The 20,858-nt window shown below is 37.7% G+C and overlaps 1 protein-coding gene across 4 annotated transcripts in view; it reads right to left on the reverse strand.

Moving 5' to 3' along the window:
- The window catches only part of SIPA1L1 (signal induced proliferation associated 1 like 1), a 195,112-nt gene that overhangs the window by 12,160 nt on the left and 162,094 nt on the right, over positions 1-20,858 (reverse strand). For 3 of the 4 annotated variants that reach the window (XM_069858199.1, XM_069858198.1, XM_069858200.1), the window contains 6 exons: positions 19,195-19,344; positions 14,247-14,371; positions 11,407-11,525; positions 8,590-9,029; positions 2,575-2,814; positions 1,328-1,493 (listed from right to left, as the gene is read on the reverse strand). In XM_069858199.1, coding sequence (XP_069714300.1) covers positions 1,328-1,493; positions 2,575-2,814; positions 8,590-9,029; positions 11,407-11,525; positions 14,247-14,371; positions 19,195-19,344 — 1,240 coding nt within the window. The remainder of the gene's footprint in view (positions 1-1,327; positions 1,494-2,574; positions 2,815-8,589; positions 9,030-11,406; positions 11,526-14,246; positions 14,372-19,194; positions 19,345-20,858) is intronic. The other variant, XM_069858201.1, reaches the window with a different exon arrangement.

The following is a 20,858-nucleotide window of genomic DNA, read 5'->3' on the forward strand; positions in this document are numbered from 1 at the left end:
CAGAAGTGTAACCTGAGTTAACATACTTGTTAACAGTCCAGTAGGAAATAAAGATCAGGGTAAGAATTAATTCACTAATGCCAAAGCAGAAAAAAAACCGTGGGAACATACACACTTTTCATGCTTTTCAGGTCACCTCTTTAAACAGAATGCAGTTTATTGGAATGAGAACCCTTGTTCAAAACAACCAACAGGAGATGCTCGTGTCACCCAAGTTCCACTCCCCTTGGAATTATCATATACCTAAGAAAAAGGTATCTGCCACTGGCAAGTTCTTTTCCCCCCCGCTAGCCTCAAAGGTGACATCTGAAGTCTATAGAGAGAACCTAGCACTTACAAGTTTTAATAAGCCACATCGGCTTTTTACAAGGAAAGAAATTGCAGTGCTCTTCTGCATGGTTGCTGTGGAAACCATATGGACTCTAGGTGATGAGCATGAGCTGTTAGGAACTGATTGTACACAGAGACTGTAGAAATTAAGATGTTCTCTTCAAAATGACGGATTTAAAAATACATGCACTTTTGTGTTACTATTTCCTGATGTATTTCAAAACGTGTATATTTCTAACTATTCTGGACAAATATTTACTTGACTTTAGGGAGCATTCTTGGTCCTTATGCACTAACAGGATTAGAGAGGCATAGAAGAGTGCTTTTTGCAAGGAGTTTCAAAACTGTCAACAAGTCATTGTCTAGTGACACAATCAGAGGACAATTCAAATGCATAAGACAACACAACAAGATTTTCCATAAGCCAGCAGTCCTAAACTTTCTTTGCAATTTGGCACACTTGTCTCTCTAAATATGAACTGTAACAATATTGCAGTGATTGTAATAATGAAACTGTTCCCCAAATGTACTTCTCTAGTAGACAAGTCTGTGACAAATGAATGGCTTTCTGTCCGAGACGAGAATTCAGAGAATGCCTTGGATGTTATTTTCCTGTTATGGGTGAGAGTGAGAACAGAAAATATCCCATTTGAGAAACTCTTGAGTCGATTGCGAAGTTTGTGTAAGCTCAGCATGAACGAATGCTTCAGCTTTGAATGCTTTTAAAGCACTCAGCATTTTCTACACAGAAATCTTAAGAGCTTCACAGTCTTCATCCTTCTTGAAATAATGAAGCATTTACTGTATCAGTTCATGTGCCTAGGTAGCAATGAACTCAATCATTCCTACAAAGCGTAACCTTACACTTTTCTAATTTGTAACAATGGAACTATGCCTAGGATCAGAAGAGGACCTGTGTGTTGCTCTTTAGGCATTCTCAGATTTCACTTCACTGTGACAAGAGATAGCCAGAAGACAGACTCTCTTTTTTACATACCTTAAAATTCTTCTGGGATTCAGGTGTTGGGCTATCAAAATCTATCAATTTCTTCAGCTCTTCTTCAACAGTGGATTTGGATGCTCGTTTTGGTGATGCTCGTAGATCTCTTGCTGAAGCACGCAGCCGAGGGTGGGCCATTTCATTGCCGTCACTCTGGTGACGTCTTAAATGAAATGAAACAGAGACATTCAGGTCTCAAAGCCCTGGGGCAGGAGGCATGAATGAAATAAGAATTATAGCACCTTCAAGATTTTCAAAGAAAAAACCTAGGTAGGGAAAACAAAGCAGGGAAGGAGTTTTGCTAATACAGCAGAACCTCATCTTTATGAATACCTGTTGAAGCAATAAACTTGTTTAAAAACAGCAGCTAGCAATACACTTAAATGTTACTATAATACTATTTCCCAATAAGGGACAGAATCAATTAAAATAACATGTATTGTGTACAAAACTAAGAAAATACAGATGTCTTCAGTGAGCCCCAAAGCAGTAAATCGCTGTTTCTTTAATCTTTTAACTGACTCATAATGCAGTTATCAGAAAGTTTCACTACCTCCTTTCAACAGCCGATTTATTAGCATCATCTAGGGATACTGTGCTAGACGCAATAAAAATCAAGAAGGGTTGAACAAATTACTCTGAATTGTGTGGTTTTCTGAATCATTTGCTTTCCAAGCCATACTAGACTTAAAGGAACAATATTTTCACTAGTAAGTTGTTTCTCAAATTCTCTTCCAGAAGAGGATGCATATTGTAAGGCAGAGAGATCTTGGCTTGCTTTAAGCCAGTTAGAATGGATACTGGCAGTAATCTTAACAAGGTAGGATGGAGAGCCACAGAGCTAATGCAGAGCATGCACAGTGCTATAATGCTACATGGATGAGAAGCTTATGGAAAACTTAGGCTCTATATCAAGAGGATTTTTAATATTTGCTCAAATAGTGTTTTGAGTCACCTGTAAGAAGTCACAAGGAAATATAAGCTTAATAGGACTGAAATCCACACAGTTCTCTAGAAATGATAAAAAAGTCTTCTACAAGTTAATAGGGAATGAGATTAGCTTACTATCAAATATTTAAGCCTACCTGCAGAACTCTAGATTAAAGATTAAGTTCTACAGAAGATTAAGCATTCTACCAAACAATCTTGAGTTTCTTTATACAAAGAAATGTCATAGTTCTCAATTCTTCTTTAGGATTAAAGCAAATAACCAAACAAGAAAACAAACAAAAAAACAGTCTTACTTTCTTGAATCCATAAACCCCACTGAGTTTATTGTCCCTTCTGGCTTTTTCCATCCGATCAGATACTTGCTAGTAGCACCCTGGCGAGGGTAGAACGTTCTTGGACCAGATGAGGAGGCAGAGGAAGAGGAGAAAGAAGGTGCTAACTGGGGAGAAGCAGCAGAATGAAGCTCTTCTTTAGGTGAGCTTCTGGCACTGGTGAGAACAACTGGGCTAGCGGAGTGTCGTGAGCTCATGGTACTAGGAGAAAAAAGCATAACAAAGACAAAATTTGCCTTACAAGTGTGTATATGCACCTTGTTTAAATATTACTAAAGCAGAACTCAGGGCACAAGATGTTACTCTTATTAGTTTGCTGCTCTTAAAGGTCATCCACCAATGTTTTTTTTAAAGACATCTTGCATAACAAGGAAAAAATTCATAAGCAACCTCTAAGGATTAAATATGCCACCATCCCCTTACTTCTCTTCACAAATGGGAAATGCAGGTTTTAAAGTAATAGAATCATAGAATAATCAGGTTGGAAGAGACCCACCGGATCATCAAGTCCAACCATTCCTATCAAACACTAAACCATGCCCCTTAGCACCTCGTCAACCTGTTCCTTAAACACCTCCAGGGAAGGTGAATCAACCACCTCCCTGAGAATGTATTTGAATGAGCAAAAAAAGAATCCGAGTCCAATGCCTTGCTCAAATTCCCAGCCGTGGAAACTTACTGTTGGAAGAAGGAGGGGGACGTTAGATGGAAGCTACTCTTTAGTTTTCCTAACATCCAAATCTGATGCACCTTGCATAATATCAGCAGCACTGGGGCTTAAGACAATATTTACTATAACAACCTTAAAAGGTACAGCATTTCTAAGTACAGTCACAGGAAAGTTTTGTGTACATCCTTAGTACTGAAATAGCATCATATATTTGGAGATCAGTTTTCTATCAGCTCCCTACACAACTAAGCCACATTTTCATCCTTGTATCCAACACTGCAAGGAAGGAATTTGAAACAGATGGTCCCATGGTAAAGAATGGTTTCTGACTGAGAAAGAAAAATTAGCTGGAAGGCTGAATAAAGTCAGTGAACAATCTTTTTCCTTCTTTGCTTAACAAAATTCTTCACCTCTTTTATTTGTATCTTGATAAAACATTGCATTTTCACATTTCTCTCTCTTACTAAAACAGAGGAAAGAGTTTAAGGTTAAACATATGTTGCCACCTGGCAATATAACCTCACCTACATTTAGACTTATGGAATTCAGTTATTTATGTCACTTGTCTGGCTCCTGCTGTAGACAATGGAGAAATATCTGTAGGAGGCGATTCTCCTCATCTTAAATCAGGTGTCTCAGTTATGGATGGAGAACTAATGCTTTGGAGTTTCTCCTCTCTCTCTCTCTCTCTCTCTCTCCACTGACAACAGATGGAGTCTGAAAAAATCACCTCCAACTATGTTTCATTTTCATATGGCTCAAGTTAAGCACTGTAAGTCCCAATGGTTATGTGTTGTGGATTTAATGAGGAGGCTGAGTAGACTGTAGTCTTCCCACCACAAACAGCAGCAGATGCCGCAGCCCATGCTTCCATCTAATGTACATGGTCATGGCTGTGAAGTCCCTCACATCAGGGGCAAGATGCACCTCTCCAAATGTATGCAAATCAAATGACAGTAATACAGATTTTGTATTATAGAATTATTTTTCTTTCTCCCCTCCATCTGTACATTTGCCAGGCCTACACAAAAGATGGCAGATTGGGAAAGTATAGAAGATTTTCCTGTCCATCAAGCCCATATACGTGGCACTGCGCATTACAATCTTTGTATTTTTAACAGATACAAGTAAACATTATTTATAGCAAGAAGCAGAGAAAAATAACAGCTGGGGGAGAGGCAGTAAAATTCTCTTAATCCTCCCTGCTCTCCTTTTTCAATACTCTAAGAAAATTCCTACACGTGCTGAGCAAACCAGCCCACCTGTGAGACATCACCACTGCAAAATTAAACCTCCAAGATGCAGGGAAGATGCACACCTTGAAAGAAAACATATGGGGCGCTTTTTTTTTTTCCTTCATTTTTACTCCCTACTAAATACACCCAAGAAATGGAGAAGTCTTTTGCTTCAGTTTAGGAAAAGCAAAGATCTAATCACATTCCAGAATTCTTTAACCCATCAGGTAGTTCCCAAGGCAAATGCTAGTTGGGAGAAAACATTTCTTGATAAAAAAAGAGTAGCAACTCCTAGATGTGCTGGTAGAGTTGATCTTTAATATTACTAGGCAACGAGGGTAAAAAAAGAAAGTGTGTTCAGTATGCTTTACATAAGATTTATATATAAAAATGCATCTGTATAATAGTAAGACAGTTATAATACTTCATTATATATCTTACTTTATATACACATTGTGTATTTTAAGTAATAGTATATAAATACTTATTATAATGTGTTTCTTGGAATAGATACCAAAAGCAGCCTGGCAAATAAGCAAGAAAATTAGCATACAATTTTAAATACTCTTTTCTCTAAAGTGTACTGCATATTTTGAGCTGTGGTTTTACAGCATAGTATTTTGGGAGGATATTCTGGTTTAGGAACTACGCACAAAATTGTGGATATGACTGAAGCTTTTCACCCTACAAATAAACACAGGCAGATCAATAGGATGCTGACAGTTAAACAGACACTTCTTATCTGGAGAGCAAAAGGCTTCGGATAAACTCGAAAAAAAGTACAGTCTAAATTGGAGCTAGAGCACTATGGTAGTGATGGGAAGTATTTGACACCAGGAAGCATACAAAGGATTCCTCATACTGTAGCATGACATCTGGACCAGCCTGATTGTATCTGGAAGAAATTCAGTCCTCATTTGCAGGACATACAGATAGTCATTGTTGGTTCCCCACCTCCCTCCTCAATTATTGAGACATCAAGGATTAAGTTAAGGAAAATCTCAAATACTACAAGAATTGTAAGTGTGCCATTCATAAAAGTATTCTACAACCATTAAATAGTATTTTTTAAGTATCTTAACATTATTAGAAGTAATGAAAAAAGATACTTGATTAGAAATAGCCGTGATTGTCCTTTTAGATTTGATAAAAGGATTATAAGCAGCTGTATAGTTAGGTGGAAAAGAAAGTTTGATTTTATTTTTTTTCCCAAGGAATTCATGCCATCAGCACATATGGCTTCATTTGATGATATTCAGATATAATGATTCTATATAATTACTGGCCTACATAATGCAGTTCTCCTGGGACGCTATGAGAAATCTGCACAATCATCAGGAAGGACTTTGGGAATGGGGGTGGAAAAGAAAAATACAACTCAGCCAGAAGCTCTGCTGTAAATGTTAATCACTATAATTTACATTTTGCCACCAATTCTCAGGTACAAGTTCTTTTATGCACCATCAAATGATCTGAACACTAATTATTGCTCCTGTCTTCTACAGACACAAACACTCTAATTTGTGATTACTTTCCTTTCTTTTGTCACTGAGTTCTTTTTAGGGCCAAATTCCTTTTCTTCTTGCTCAGAGACCCAGCTCTGAAAATGTTACAGACATTCTCACATCCACAGGCGAAAGGTAAAAAAGTGAGAAGCAAGAAAGGATAACAATTTAGAAACTGACAGAAACACAGCAATTAAGCTCTTCCTTTCTCATTAAAAGTAGCCTGTTCAGAATTATCCTTTAGTCTCCTCCATCTCCTTGAAGCAGGCAGCTGTGGTTACATTTTGGAAGTGCCAATTTAACAAGCTTGTGTCCCCATAGAAAGAGCTACAGGAACAAATAGCTGGAGCTGGGGTTTCCTCAGGTCAGGACTGCTGTTCAGTGTGCAACCACCAGCTGAGGATGCAATGAGAAACAACATGAAAGCTTTTTAGTCCAGATTGTGCCTTTGCTTTATTGTGAGGCACCAAGTACAAATTACTCTGCTTTTTCTCCACCAAAATAAACAAAGTGGGTGCAAGATTGCAGTGTTACTCAAGTATTATGCCCCATGAGTTCTACAAAATGCTACTACTCCTCTTGGCAAAGAGCTGCAATTTTAACGTTCAGTTCTTAAGTAAAACTGGAAAAAAAGCCACCCAACTGTTTTCTTTAGCATAAAGCCCAGGAAACCTTGATCTGGAAATTTCAGTAACAGCCCCAAATAAACATGTAGAGAATAATTTCAGTATCATCAGACACACATCACGTAAATTAATCTAAATCAACCAGAGAAAATACCATGTTAGGAGATAGAATGCTATCATATAATAAATAATGAGACAGCATCTGAGACAGAAGTTTGCAATCAAGTTGCAAAGTATATCCATGGAAGACAAATACGAGAGCTTGTCAGGGTATGCCTGCCCTGCAAAGATTTCTTTCTTTCTATTAAATTCTCTCAGCTTTTCTACTGAACTAGCCCTGTTTGGTGCTCAGAGAAGAGGAAATCAGAACCTCAGATGTAAAAGGATGTCATTCCAATTAGGAATAAATTTACAATAAAGATTCCAAGAGTTACATATATTAGCTTTGCAGGCTTCTTTGAGTTGCTTCTGAAAAAATCCTTCCAAATGGAAATGCTACTGACAACTGTATCACAATTAGCACTTTCTATAAGAATCACACACTGAATGCTGCTGCTAGTTAAATTCAGACACGTACTGGTGGGCGTGTGGTAATTTCACTGAACATTTAAAAAATGAATATAAACATGCTTGTCTTAAAATAAAAGGAATAACACTGTCGATAACCACCATATAGATTGTCACCTTCAAGAAAGGGGAACATGCTAATGTTGCCCAAAATTTAAGTGAATCCCTCTGCACAGTGTTTTCTACAGAGTTGCCAAGTCCTTCATGCATGCATAACTACTGGAAACACCAGTTTCAAAGACCTAGGTGGGACTGCTACCAACTGAACATGAACTTCAGTGCCAAAAATGGCCAATCAAAAGAGGCAAAAGAACCCAGAGCAGGACCACTATTAATAGATTACTTAGTTACAATTACCATGACAAAGTACACTGAGACCATTCACTACATTATAGTCTTTATGACAACCCCCTGTTTGCTGTATGAGGAGTATGAGGAGTTGTTAAACTGTCTGATAAACATCTAGCCTTGTATAAATGGAGCTTTGCTCAAAATCATTAGCAAAAATTGCTTCTGACTTCCAGCTTGCAGGTATTTTAGCTCCATAATCAAAATAGAGGTGCCTCAAAAATAAAAATGCAACAGAAGAGAACACATCTTCCTTGAAAGAGATGTCATTTTTTCTTGTTCCTAGTATGACATGGTGTGGGTATTTTTCAAAAAGCACACTGCATACTTCTTGGGAAATGAGTTAGGAAAATGGTCTAAAATGTCTTCTGCCTCTAGCAGCTCTGATTATCTTGTGGGTATCTTCCACAGGAGGTGTTCAAGCATGTTACCCATGTACTCAATACTGCCAGTTTTACAAGTTGCAAAACTGAGGGAGAGAGGGAAGGGGACTATGATGTGTCATAACCACAAGATTGCAGCAGAACGAGATTACAACCTACATGTTATCACTCCCAAGCAATTTGGTCTCAGTATTAATCATACTGACTGCAATCAGATTTCTAACAAAAACACTGGGGAAAAAATGCAAAACATCTGAAATGTGTACTTGCAAGACTGAAAAAGAATCCCATATTCAAACTGTTCATTAATAAAACGGACTGATCTCCTTTCTTATCCACATATGAACTGCAATTGTTTCAAGATATTCCTTATGAAAATGAGACATGTGTCTTATGTTAGTTTAGTAGCAGCAGTACGGAACATGCTCCCAAAGACATTCTTTAGCGTTACAAGCGTAGCAGATAGGAAAACCAAAGGTGTCTTAATTTTCAAGCATTCTGCACAGTAAGACCTTTCAAGACACTGGTTAACATAAGTAGAAAAATCTCTCTTTAACAACCATTTCCCACTTTTAATAGGTTAGGGAGTGAGAATGGGAAAATCAGTGTAGAAGGGTCAGTCTCATAAAAAGTGAAAATTACCTTGTATGCGAGACAGCATCACTAAGACTATAAGCACTGTTCTCCCTTGTCAGAGGACTGGAGGCTGGTTGACTTTTGCTATGAATATCCAGACTCAGTGAAGACTCAGTCTTTCGGTCCATGTGGCTTTCTTTTTCTAATGTCCTGTCTGCAATGGAGACCACTTCACTGGAGCTATGCCACAGTGGTGCCACCTTCTCCTTTGTTATCCCTGTGCGTGGAGATGTTGCTGCTCCCAGGGAGGCAGTGCTGCCATGGCTAGGTCCGTAGGAAGTGGTATCTATGCCACTATCAGCTGAAGTCCCTTGAAGGTAGTTGTAGCTGTTCAGCTCTGATTCGGTGCGTTCTCCATTGTCATACCATTTCTCATCACTGTGAGCACTGGAGGCATTGCTGGAGAGAGTATTGCTGCTAGAATGGCTGGAGTAGTGGCTGTCAGACTACAGAAGAAACAACAATCAAAAAAAAAATTCACACTTGTAGGTTTATTTCAGAATTATGGCAATAAAGAGGAGGAGGAAATAAAAGTCACCACTGAACAATAGGAGCTCTTCTACTTTGAGTTATTCCATAGATACCTTGAGAAGACTAAAAATTTCGTTCCAACATAATGCATGTGCTCTGTCATGGGTTCATATAAAAAGTTTGAATATGGATTTAGAAGCCATGTCTTACCTATCTAAGGAAAGCCAAGTTGTTTGTATTCTGCCCCAAAATACTTTTACACTGTTCCCTTTCAAGCACAGTTCTGCTCTGCCCAGCCCAATGAAATTGGGTGAGCTGTGCTCTTTAACTTTGTTTATAACTACTATAATTAAAATACTCTGATTTTAAGACTCAGTGTTTTAGAACATTAAACATAACCAATCCACAGAAAGTGCACGTTATTTCAATAATCCAATGGCCCTTCAAAAGGTTAAAGTAGTGCAAAATAGCCACTGCTCTTCCTACCCCTTTGTGGTAGGGTACGTTTCCTCCTCAGCAGGACTGTCCTTTGCAAACGACCACTGAAATGGCATTTAACTAATCTGAATCTGAAAGGAAGCTTTAATGCAGTGCTTTGAAATTGTCCCATCATGGCATGCCAGTGTCTGGCAGGGTGTTCTGTCCTTGGTTACAGTCAGCTGTTACAAAGAAACTGAATACATTCAATTCCATAGTGGGCACTGGTGGAATATCCCCTTACAGAAAGAACTTCCTGCCATACTCATCATTACTTGGTAGCTCACCTCCCATTGGGGTATTTATATACATGTGATTTCTTTAATTTTAGTTCCCATCTATAGAATTTATCTACATTCTGATCATCCATATAATCGGAACTGAAGCAGTGTTTCAGTAGGCAACAGGCTTGTTTGGTGACCAGATGGCCTGGAAATAAGGGAAAGTATGGAAAGGGACTTAGAACCATCTTTCCTATTTGTCTCCTCCCTGGAGTTTTACTAAATAGGTATGGGCAGAGATCCTGGCCAAATATAAAAGACTATATACGTTTTCCATTTTCACTGGGAAATAGGAAAATAGAGAATGGATGAGCAAGAAACTTCAGCATCCCCATATCTTACTATACTAAAGCAGGAACTGATAGAAAAACAGGAGGAATATTAAGTTTATCTAAACTCCTAGTTACCTCCAATTAAAGTTACTGCTCTTCATTAGGAACTGCTTCATTCTCCATCCATCTACATAATATAGATTTAACAGTGACTAAATGAGAACGCAAGCATTAGTAATGCAGTGCTACACTTCACATGCAAGCTAATGAGTTATGTTTTAGATCATTGCATGGTCAAGCACATCTTATGGAAAATAGGTCAATCTAAACATAAAAACCATTTAGTGTTCCTAAGAATATCAAGACAGGTGTGGTGTTACTGGGTTTTTGTTTTTTTGTTTTGTTTTTTTTTTAAATAATAAAGATACATTGTTATGAATTAATAACCTAAAAGCTACACTGCCAATTTTACTGAAAGAAGGTGGTTGGTAAGCAGGAGCAAATAACAGGAACCAACTAATGACTTTCTCACACCTAAATAAATGCAACTAATACTTTCAGTACAATCACACAACACCACACTGCATTTTAGCTGAGTGTACAAGTAAATAAACACCCTAAGCGATTCAGTTTATTGGGTCATTTTAGTTTAAAGGGTGTGTTTTTATGAGTCTACTGACTTCAATAATTTTCAAGACATTTTAAATTCATGAACAATACTGTGTTTATCTCCCTGTATGTAAATCAGGAAGTGACAGTCACCAAAAAGCTGTGAATATCTAAGCCTGTAGAGGCAGAAAGGTGGAATTTACCATTTAGACACTAAACACAAAGCAAGAAAGATGTTTTTCAGCAGGATTCCAGCACAACTTTCAGATGAAGTCTTCCAACAGTGTGCAAGGAAAGACAGTAACAGTTACATTAGATGAGCAAAATGGAGAAAATACAAAACCAAAAGCAAGATCACTATTACGTTTCAAAGAAGCAGCTTTGAAGTCTCACACGTGAGGCCTAGGAATAGCTTTGCAAACTCTGAAAAATCCTCTACTTATCACAAGAAAACAGACAGTTGCGGTTTAACTGTCACCAAAATTTTACTAACTAATAAATATTTTATTAGACTGTGCTTAGCTTCTATAGGGTTCAGGAAACAACAGGTTTCTCTGCTGCTTCCTCTACGTTCCACTAGGGAGCAGGATTGAGGATATTTTTCTTTGTTTTTTTCAACTGACACTAAATATAACTTTGAATAACAGTTCTGGTATCAAGAGCTTATGGAGCAGGAGCAAAACATTAAACAATTCCTTTTAAGGATAACTTACATGACCCTGCTTATTTGGAGACAAGTGAACCACAGGATCCTGTCTCATCAGTCTTCCACTAGGGCTTTCTCGGAAGGTTGGCAGTACTTTTGATACCGCTGGGAGATGGCATGTTGGTTCTGCAATACAGCACACAATGATGTACTGAAGAGAATAAACAGTGCAATAAACTACGAAAATGTGTAATCTAATTTTATACCGTGATTTTGCCAATGCCATCCATTAGCCAAAACCTTCACGTACCCAATACAAAATTAATTCCAAGTAAAAAATACATACTGTGACAAAACAAAGGTAAGCGAGTGCCCATTCCAGCCTGGCATAAATCAGTAAGAATTCACAAAAAACCAGCAGCCAATATCTCGGCTTTTGCTAGAACAGCCTGAATGGTATCATGTCCAACATGTATCATGTATCATGTCCAACAGCACCATATCAGAGCATTAAAACAGTGGAATATTGATACTGTGTCTCTATATGAACATTGCCTATGGACAAGGGAATAAAAAAACCCCTGAAGATCCACATTTCCTTAAATTATATTCTATGCAAGGCAGAACAATAGCAAAATGCTACAATGATCACTTCAATGAACCCATTTTCTCCAGTACAACTAATACACATTTCTTGTCAAAGTTAAGGTGAGTTAAACAAACATTTTCTAATCGAAGAGAGAGCAGAAATCTGTTGAAATCACAATATTCCCTTAGAAATTGGTGGCTGTGAATGCGCAAACTGCACAGATGTATAAAACGAAAACAAACTAAACCAGACAAAAGTGGACATGATTAAAGTCTTCCTCCTTATGTGGACATTTGTAGGCGTACCTTTTGCCAGTCAAGCTTATTTTTTCCTAGGAGATAATTATGGAGGGTTTGGAGGGTGTTCATACATCTCTTCAGGTAGGTAACTGTTTTCTCAGAGCACAAGGTCAGTATTTTAAAAGAATCTTTCGTAGTTGTTACTTTATATCTTCTCAAAGTGCGATATTCTGCACTTCTAAAAATGCTGCTTTTAAGCTGAATATGTGCTTATGAACACCAGGTACTTATAATGATACCCATGTATACCATCACCATATAACGATGGTAATTAGCAGTGGTTTCCCCACAGATATAGTTAGTTCATCTTGATCTGTGTTTTTTTTAAGAATATACTTAAAAAAAAAAAAAATCAAGCTTGATTCAACATGGCAAGTGGTAGCAAGCACTGCTGACACACAAAGAACAAAGGCCTTCTGGGCCAAGGAAGGAGTAAGCGTGTGGATTCACCGTACCTAATGCTTTATTTACCTTAAGACAGGTTATCCCAGGTGGTAATGTGCTTACTTCTCATAAACCAAACTTTCACCCTAGATTCATCAGACTGGCAATAAAGTCTCCAGTCAGAGATGCAGCTTCCAACTACAAGTCTATGAATGTAGGACAATACACAAGAGATGAAATACAGGGATTACCTGTAAGGATGCATTTCTCATCCTTTGCCAAATTCTGGAGCCATCTCTTCCACCACACAACCTTTCCTGTCCTTTTTGGCCTTATTTATTTATTTTGCTAATATGGTGACAACTGATATTGTAGAACAGAATTTGCTGGTAACTCCACAAAGTGACAGCACCAACATGCAACTGCTGGTCTGCATAAGTAATGCTGAGCAAAAGATCAGTTTTACATGTGTCATTACCATCACATAGTATTAAAACATATGCAATTAAAAATTGTTCTGTCAAAACGAGAACCGCAGATCAGTATTATCACAGCTTCTTAGAGAGAATTATGGGGGGAGTTGTGAGGGAGGGACTGACAGATGGCTTCAAAAACAAGGCACAGCCCAGCGAGGTTGTGAAGGCATGTGAAAAAAGTACATCTCCAGAACTTGAGGCAAGCATTTGCCTTAAGCTACTGTTGATGTCATCAAACCTTATTCTATGTTCAACACTAGACCATTTACATAGGAAAAAAAAACCCATGATGCAGGAAATGACTATGTACGACAGAGAAAGTATGTAATTGTTTTATCTATGGTAGCAAAAATAGAAATAAAAAATCTAGCTATCTAGATGGTGGCTGTTGTGTTGGATCAATGTTGTTTGTAGGCAGGACGTGTCCATCAGTACCAATCTCATTGGTATCCACCCAAGTCAACCCACAGCTGTAGCAAAAGGTCTATGTGCAGAAGCTTCAAATGCAAGCTTAACAATGCAAATTCCCCGTACCCAGTTATTTCATGTAGTTAATATGTTCCCTCCGCTGACAGCTTAATTGCAAAGTGCAAAGAAAACGTGCACACTGGTGCAAGGTTATTAGCAAGCTATAGATTTACTTCACTATTTAAAATTTAATTGCATTTTTTCCATTTTGCACATGGTATTTTTATCATGTCAATGATCAACAATCAATTTGCATTTATATAGCACCATTTGAAAGGGAGCATCACAAGCACTTTAGACAAATTAAGCAAAAATTAAACTAAGCCAAGCCACTCAGGAGAGCAGGTGAGGTCAAACAAGACTTCAACAGCAAGACAAATTAATAAGTGTGTCTACCTAACTGCTTCTAAAACGACAGTGTTTCAGAATAAGAGCATTAAGGTAGATTTAGTCCCACAATCAAATGAAGAACTGAAATCAGTTCTTCCTCAGGTGATACTCACGTGTCTCAAGGAAACAGACTGCAGGAACCAGTATATGCTCCAGACCTAATTATTCATCCTGATGAACAAAGTTAACTTTCAAGGACATGGAAAACAAAGTGCTTAAAAGGGTACTGTCTCTACATGGTATAGTCAAAGTCACCTTGTGGTTAGCACCACTTGCTCACTGTAAAGAATTAATTACCTACCCATCTGGTCAGCAATACTGTCCTCACTTCTTTGCCAGCTGGGTGTGGATTTGCCGCTACCACCCGTATCGGATTGCGTGTTCTGCCTGTCAATAGAAGCAGGGGATCTACGGCTAATTCCAAACCTGTTGTAACAGCCCAGAAAACAAAGCAGATAATGATTTTAAATATGCATAAATCTCACTTATGGGAAAAAAAAAGAGTACTTTTAAGAAGCTAGTGTTAAAATAACAGGGCAGGGCTATGCATAGCACAACTGCCTGAGGGATTTATAATGCTTTTCATTTAATTTTTGTGGTAGCTTTCATGACCCATTTAGGACCTTTAAGGAATAAAATTACAGTACACATTAATTTATTGAGCATCTTTAATCAAGAACATCTGGTTGCAGTGAATAGAATAAACAAAAAACAAAAAACCCAAACAAAACAGAACAGACCAAAACACTCAGAAATAAAATTATTAGTTTTCATTTACATAGCTGTTTACATGGAAAGGTGAGCAGACCATTATATGGTTACATAAAATTGACCACAATGACCGCGAAAGCACTACCTCAACCTAGCCAAAATTAACATCAGTAAGTTTGGTGGGACAATCCCACAGATCTGAGCAAGTTTCCTACATTCTAAGCAAAAGACAAGCAAGGTCATGCCTAGGTGATGGAGATAACAGACGTATTTGGGACAATATTATGCTGCCAAATATTTGAATTAAGCATTTATAAAGTTGACTGTATTGGTTATGGATTCCCCAAACCTGGGGATTATAAATTCTGTAAATTATCAAGTTACTTGATCGTTAAATAATTTGAGTGCACTAGCGTAAACTAAACAGGGCTCCAGGAAAGCAGTGAGACATGTATACCTATTGCTGTAGAAGAAAGCATACAGAACAAAAGGGAAACTGTGTTCAATGGACTTTAAATCCTGTTAGATAAGTCAGATGGATTTTGTAAAGCTCAAGAAAGACAGTAAACTCAAGGAAAACAATCTAAAGGCAAAGGTAACACATATGGCCCCTGTGCCATACTGAAGTCCATGTGCCTTATACGCTGAAAAGCCTGTAAGAATTAAACTTATACTTCTGCATTGCGGGTAAGTTTCTTGTAGGTCTGTAAGAATTATAGCTGGGTTCAGAATTAGCAGATCAATCATTAAGAAGTCATCAAGAAGAATGTGTTTCTGAGGTGGGGGGGAGGGTTGTGTGGTTTGCCAATATATTCTCTATATATCAAGGAGTTTCCCTAGCTAAGTGTTTGACTGAATAACAGAAAATAAAATCCCCAGACTGTGCTTTCTACTCACTCTACTAGCTACGACTGCCCCACACAATCTCCAGTGCAAAACAGACATCTGCCCAACAGTCAAAACAAACTCAATATGCCATTTGAAAATTCATCTACTTCTTCACTCAAATGAACCCACTAAAGAAACATATGACTTGGAACAATAAAATCCCACTCCCATCTTTACAGACAAGTAGCTGGAACATGTCAACACATGCAAGACAGTTCCAAAATGTCACACTTGGGAATTTAGGCCTTCTTAAATTTCACCCAAACATGACTCTACTTCCCTTTTATTCACTGCTCCTTGGTACAGTCAACATATTGTTTGGTGAATAAAAAAAAAAAAAGAAAACCTGGATAAACCTGCCTTCTGAATACAAACAATTTAAACTTAAATTTCACTGAGTAATGCTTTCCCTTTCTATCTACACAGACTAGATAGGATTTCACTAAATTAAATATCTACATTTAACATGATGAATTCAGTAACAATTCAAATGATGCATAAAAAGTCTAAACAACATTTCAAAAGCTGATTAATTCTTTAAACACTGATCTCGAGTAATTTTCATACTTTTAAAGATCTATAAGGCATTTGGGGAAGAGTATCTTCTCATGACAAAATAATTAGAAGTTGTTACCTAAAAGAAAAAGCCCAAACCCCAAGAAACACTGATGTGATGAAGTTCCTCTGCATTTTAATTTCCATTTCTTATCTAAACCTCTATGTTCATACGTATAAAAACAGTCAATTTTTCATCTGGCATATTTTATGATGTGGGATTTTTTTTTCAAGATTAGAGCTCTATAAACCTGCCACATTTCCAAATGCACTACTAAATGAGGCACAGTGTCTTTACATTTGTTTTTTATTTTTTTTACATTAAATAGGCTATTTATAAGCAGGAATAATAAATACATGTTGTACAATATTCTATGCTGCCTTAAGTATTTAGCCTGTTAGGGTGTGAAAGAACGAACCCCAAAAACTCAGAAAAAACCCATCTGGATTAAAATAACAGCGAATTCTTTAAATCTACATTTTAATATACATGCTGTAACAAGAAACTCAATTTTGTAATTTTGAATTTCATTTTTACATTCTACAAACATTTATTACAAATATGTACCTTCAGCTAAACACAGGATAAGTATGCAAAATGTACGTATATATATCAAGACCAACTGGGATATTCTTGAAGACAGTGTAAGTTTTGCCTATATGCAGCTCAGCACATGGACCAATAATCTAGAAGAGGCAGCAGTTATTGCTCCTACCAACTTCTGACAGGCTGGACTCACACCCATGCTTCCAATCAGTTAAGTTTCAGAAAAATTCCTAATCTGTCATATCATGCAACAAGAAAGAAATGTATACACAAATACGCAGTTGAAATTTCTTGAACTTTGAAATCTTAGAGACTGGCATACCTAGAACACACTGGAGCTGCACCTTGGGAAGATTACCTTCAGGACATGGCACCCCCTCAGCTAGGTAACTACTCCAACCCCTCCTCTTGGCAACATCTTAGCAATTGAATGCTACAACTCTTTCCCCTATTTTAACAATACATAATGGTTAATTACTGCCCAGTTCTACCTGGTACACTGAAAATCACTACAAAGCTGCCCTGAATCTGGTCTCCTAGATGAATCTCAATAGAAGATACACATGGATCTGCAAAGATGTTTAGTAATGTCACAGACATTACTTCGCTTATTGAGGCAAGGGGAAGTTTCCTTCAGAATTACATTTTCGATGCTTTCCACTTAGCCTAGAAGAAAATGTTCAGAAAGTTCTAGGTGCAAATATGATTCATAGGTAGAAGGACAGTATGGGAGACAAAGTGCTATTCCTATAAGAAGAGGACATAACAGTCAAATAATTTGGAGTTCAATAAACGATCTGTCTTTTTTGAAAAAAGTATCCTATAAAGAACATGTAAACTTCATGTCTTCATGTATTAATTAATTCTTCCATCATTTCGTTTAAACAGTGTTTCCTTGCACTGAATTAAAACTTCAAACCCAGTAAGACTGTAAATGCAAGGTTTCTAGGACGCATCTCTGCTGAACTTGCAAAATGCTCGAAGAATGCTGTAGTGAACATATGTGTACAATTAACTTAAAAGATGGAAAAGGGTTGGAATGGGTGCTGGTGTGCTCTGAGGACAATTCAAAACAAAACAAAAACCCTAGCGCATCTAAAAATCCCTTCCTACTCAAGCAGTCATGGTTGTGATTGTTTATGGACATATGGCAGCAATACCTTTTTTTTGTAGGGCAAACGACATAGTTGGAAAAGAGCAGACAAGCTATTGGGAGCACAAGCTGCTGTTCAGAATTCAAGGCAACGCAAGTGCTGCTGGCATGAATGAGCCAGGAAGTATGCAGTATAAAAAAGGTTAAGTGCTTTTTCCGGCTGCAGAACTCTGGATACACTTCTGTTTAGCTTTCTCATAGTAAAGTTTAATGGGTTTAGAGCAAATCTCCTAGTATCAGTAGGACTTAAGCACAAACTTAAATAATGACCTGAACAGCCCTGACAGTCTCACAAATCAAAGCCTTCAGGAAGGTGTGCAGCAGAGAAAACATGGTCTCTGCAGAAAACCTCAAACTGAGCTGGGCAAGGAGAATAACAGAGAGGACAAATGGCACAAGCAGCCGCACTTGTCCAAACACATGCTCAGAACACAGCATTCTCTGGACTGACACAGTGCAGTGTTCCCTTACAGGCACCTAAACATGCAAAAGACAGTGCCTTGTGTTAAACTAAGTATTCAATCTTCCTAATAACATCTATTTTAAAATAGAGAAGAAGATATTTCTACTTTATAAAAGACCCAAACCAGAATGAATTACACACAATGACCTCAAACATACTCAAGACTACTTCAGAGGGAAGCTTTGCAGTGTGAATATCAGCAGTTTTGCCCCTTCTATCTTCTCTACAGGAACTAATTTGGAATGTGGTAGACAACTCTCCTGCTGCCAATTATTTTTTTCCCCTACTTGGAGATACTTGATTTATTGTTCCTTTCAGTGCTCTCTGAAAATGATACAGATTTAATTTCTTCCTCTGCAAATTGTTCCTTACATTGACCACTGGGGCACTTCAGAGAGTGTGAAGATTTCTGGAAAGCTAGGAGAGAGCACCTTAAAACAGGATGACTGTGAACATGCAAAACAGATGTTAGCTGCAGATTGCTCAGCACTATTGTGCCTACACATTCTAAGTCTTAGTTGCACTCAAAACTACTTTGCTTCAACTGTTAGCATAGACAGCAAAGTCCCAAACCTATTATTTATTTTATTTTAGAATCTAAACTTGTGAAATAAAGCAATATGCAACATGAAACCAGGACTTTCAATGAAGATTTTTAAATTTATAAAGGTCTCTTTGTATAGTAATCTGCAGTTGTAGGCTAGGATCAGAGAGAGGTTGGGTCGCAAAGGGAAAAGGTAGAAGCAAGGGATATTTAAAACTGACTTTTTCCAAGAAGCACAACAGTGACATTTGAAAACATGTTTTAATGAGTGCAAACAACAGTTAACAGGAATATGTAAGCATTCCTCTAGTTTAACATACATTACAACAAACGGAATAGAGAACAAAGAAATTGCCTAAAAAGAGTACGAAAAAAGTTTGGTGCCTACCCTTCTGGCATAGATTTTTGTCTGTACGTGCCCCCACCAGAGCCAGTTTCACTTGAGGATGATAAATTGCTTGGAGAATTACGGCACTGTTGCGATCGTGCTAAGGCAATGGATGAAACTGTGACATAGACATCAGAACCAGGAGACAACCTGTTCACAGCAAATAAACCAGTCAAATCAGCAATACTGAACAATACTGTAGTGCACAGCATGATGGACAACATCATGCAAACTGTCACATCAGCAAAGAACGTGGCACCATGGACAAAGAAAAATTAAGTCAGTTGAAGGTTCAGAGATTTTCCCGTTGTCCATTAGAAACCATGGAAAATCAGCTGTAAAAGCCAGATGCACGGGAGTAAATGAAGAGAGACTAGCGAGGGAGGAAAATCCCAGCACACACTAGGATAACAACCGAATTTCTGAAGCTCTGATTTGCTTTTACAGATTGCTTGCAAGAGATAACAAAGCATGACATTCCTCACCCAACTACCAAACAGAGCAAAATACTTCTAATTCTTAAAATAAACTCTTGCCTGGAATTTAAACTAACTGTATTGAGCTGTCTATGTAAACTCTTCTAAGAGTATCAAGCTTATTTCTATGTAACCAAACTTGTCCGCATTAAATCACAAAGACTAAAAGATGTAATGCTATTTATAAATTCCTTAACAGTCCCCTGCCCAAAACCCCTTAACATTCTAATATAAAACTATCTCAATATATCACAGCTCTGTTTGAAAATACAGACCCAAGTAACATGAAGCCTTTCTTGTTAGAATTATCATACAGCAAGTAAATGGGCTAGAATTGCAACACACACACATTGGCAGAACGGTTGGAAGCAGCAGGCTTATACTGCTCAACTTGTATATCCTGTTCTGTAGCTGAAGTTTGTGTTATTTTAAAAATAATTTTCTGCTTTGTGTATTTTGCTTCCCAAACCCCAACCAAATTCATTGCTGCTAGTCTTTTTTTTTTCTTTTGTTCAACTCAGTGGTGACTGAAGCCATTAAGAACTTCTGCAGTGATTTAAATGGAGTTTGAATTACGCTGCACATCAAAATCCTACTCTGAATACAAAGCTTTACTCATTTCATAGAATCATAGAATCACCAGGTTGGAAAAGACCCACCAGATCATTGAGTCCAACCATTCCTATCAAACGCTAAACCATGCCCCTCAGCACCTTGTCCACCCGTGCCTTAAACACCTCCAGGGATGGTGACTCAACCACCTCCCTGGGCAGCCTGTTCCAGTGCCCAATGACCCTTTCTGTGAAAAATTTTTTCCTAATGTTCAGCCTAAACTAGGCAAAACTCTTATACCTTACACAAGTTAAACTGCAATTTCACTCATAGTATTTAAAAAAACGCACATTGACTTCAGTACAACACACAGACAGTTGACTGAGTACACAACTTGCGTCTGAGGGTTTACAAGATGTAAAGTGCCTAAGCACTTTATCTATAAAGGAGTAGCAGATTTTAATCGTCTCTCTCCACAATACTATAAGAACTTCTTAAATTCAAAAACTCTCAAAAATGAAAAAAGCATTGCACTGACTAATATTACTTATGTGTGTGCATATATACAAAGAGAGAGTGTATGTATATAAACCCTTTTCAAACAAACATTTGCAAAAAACCAGTAAACTAACAAAA

The sequence above is a fragment of the Phaenicophaeus curvirostris genome, chromosome 5 (assembly GCF_032191515.1).
Source record: "Phaenicophaeus curvirostris isolate KB17595 chromosome 5, BPBGC_Pcur_1.0, whole genome shotgun sequence".
NCBI lineage: Eukaryota > Metazoa > Chordata > Aves > Cuculiformes > Cuculidae > Phaenicophaeus > Phaenicophaeus curvirostris.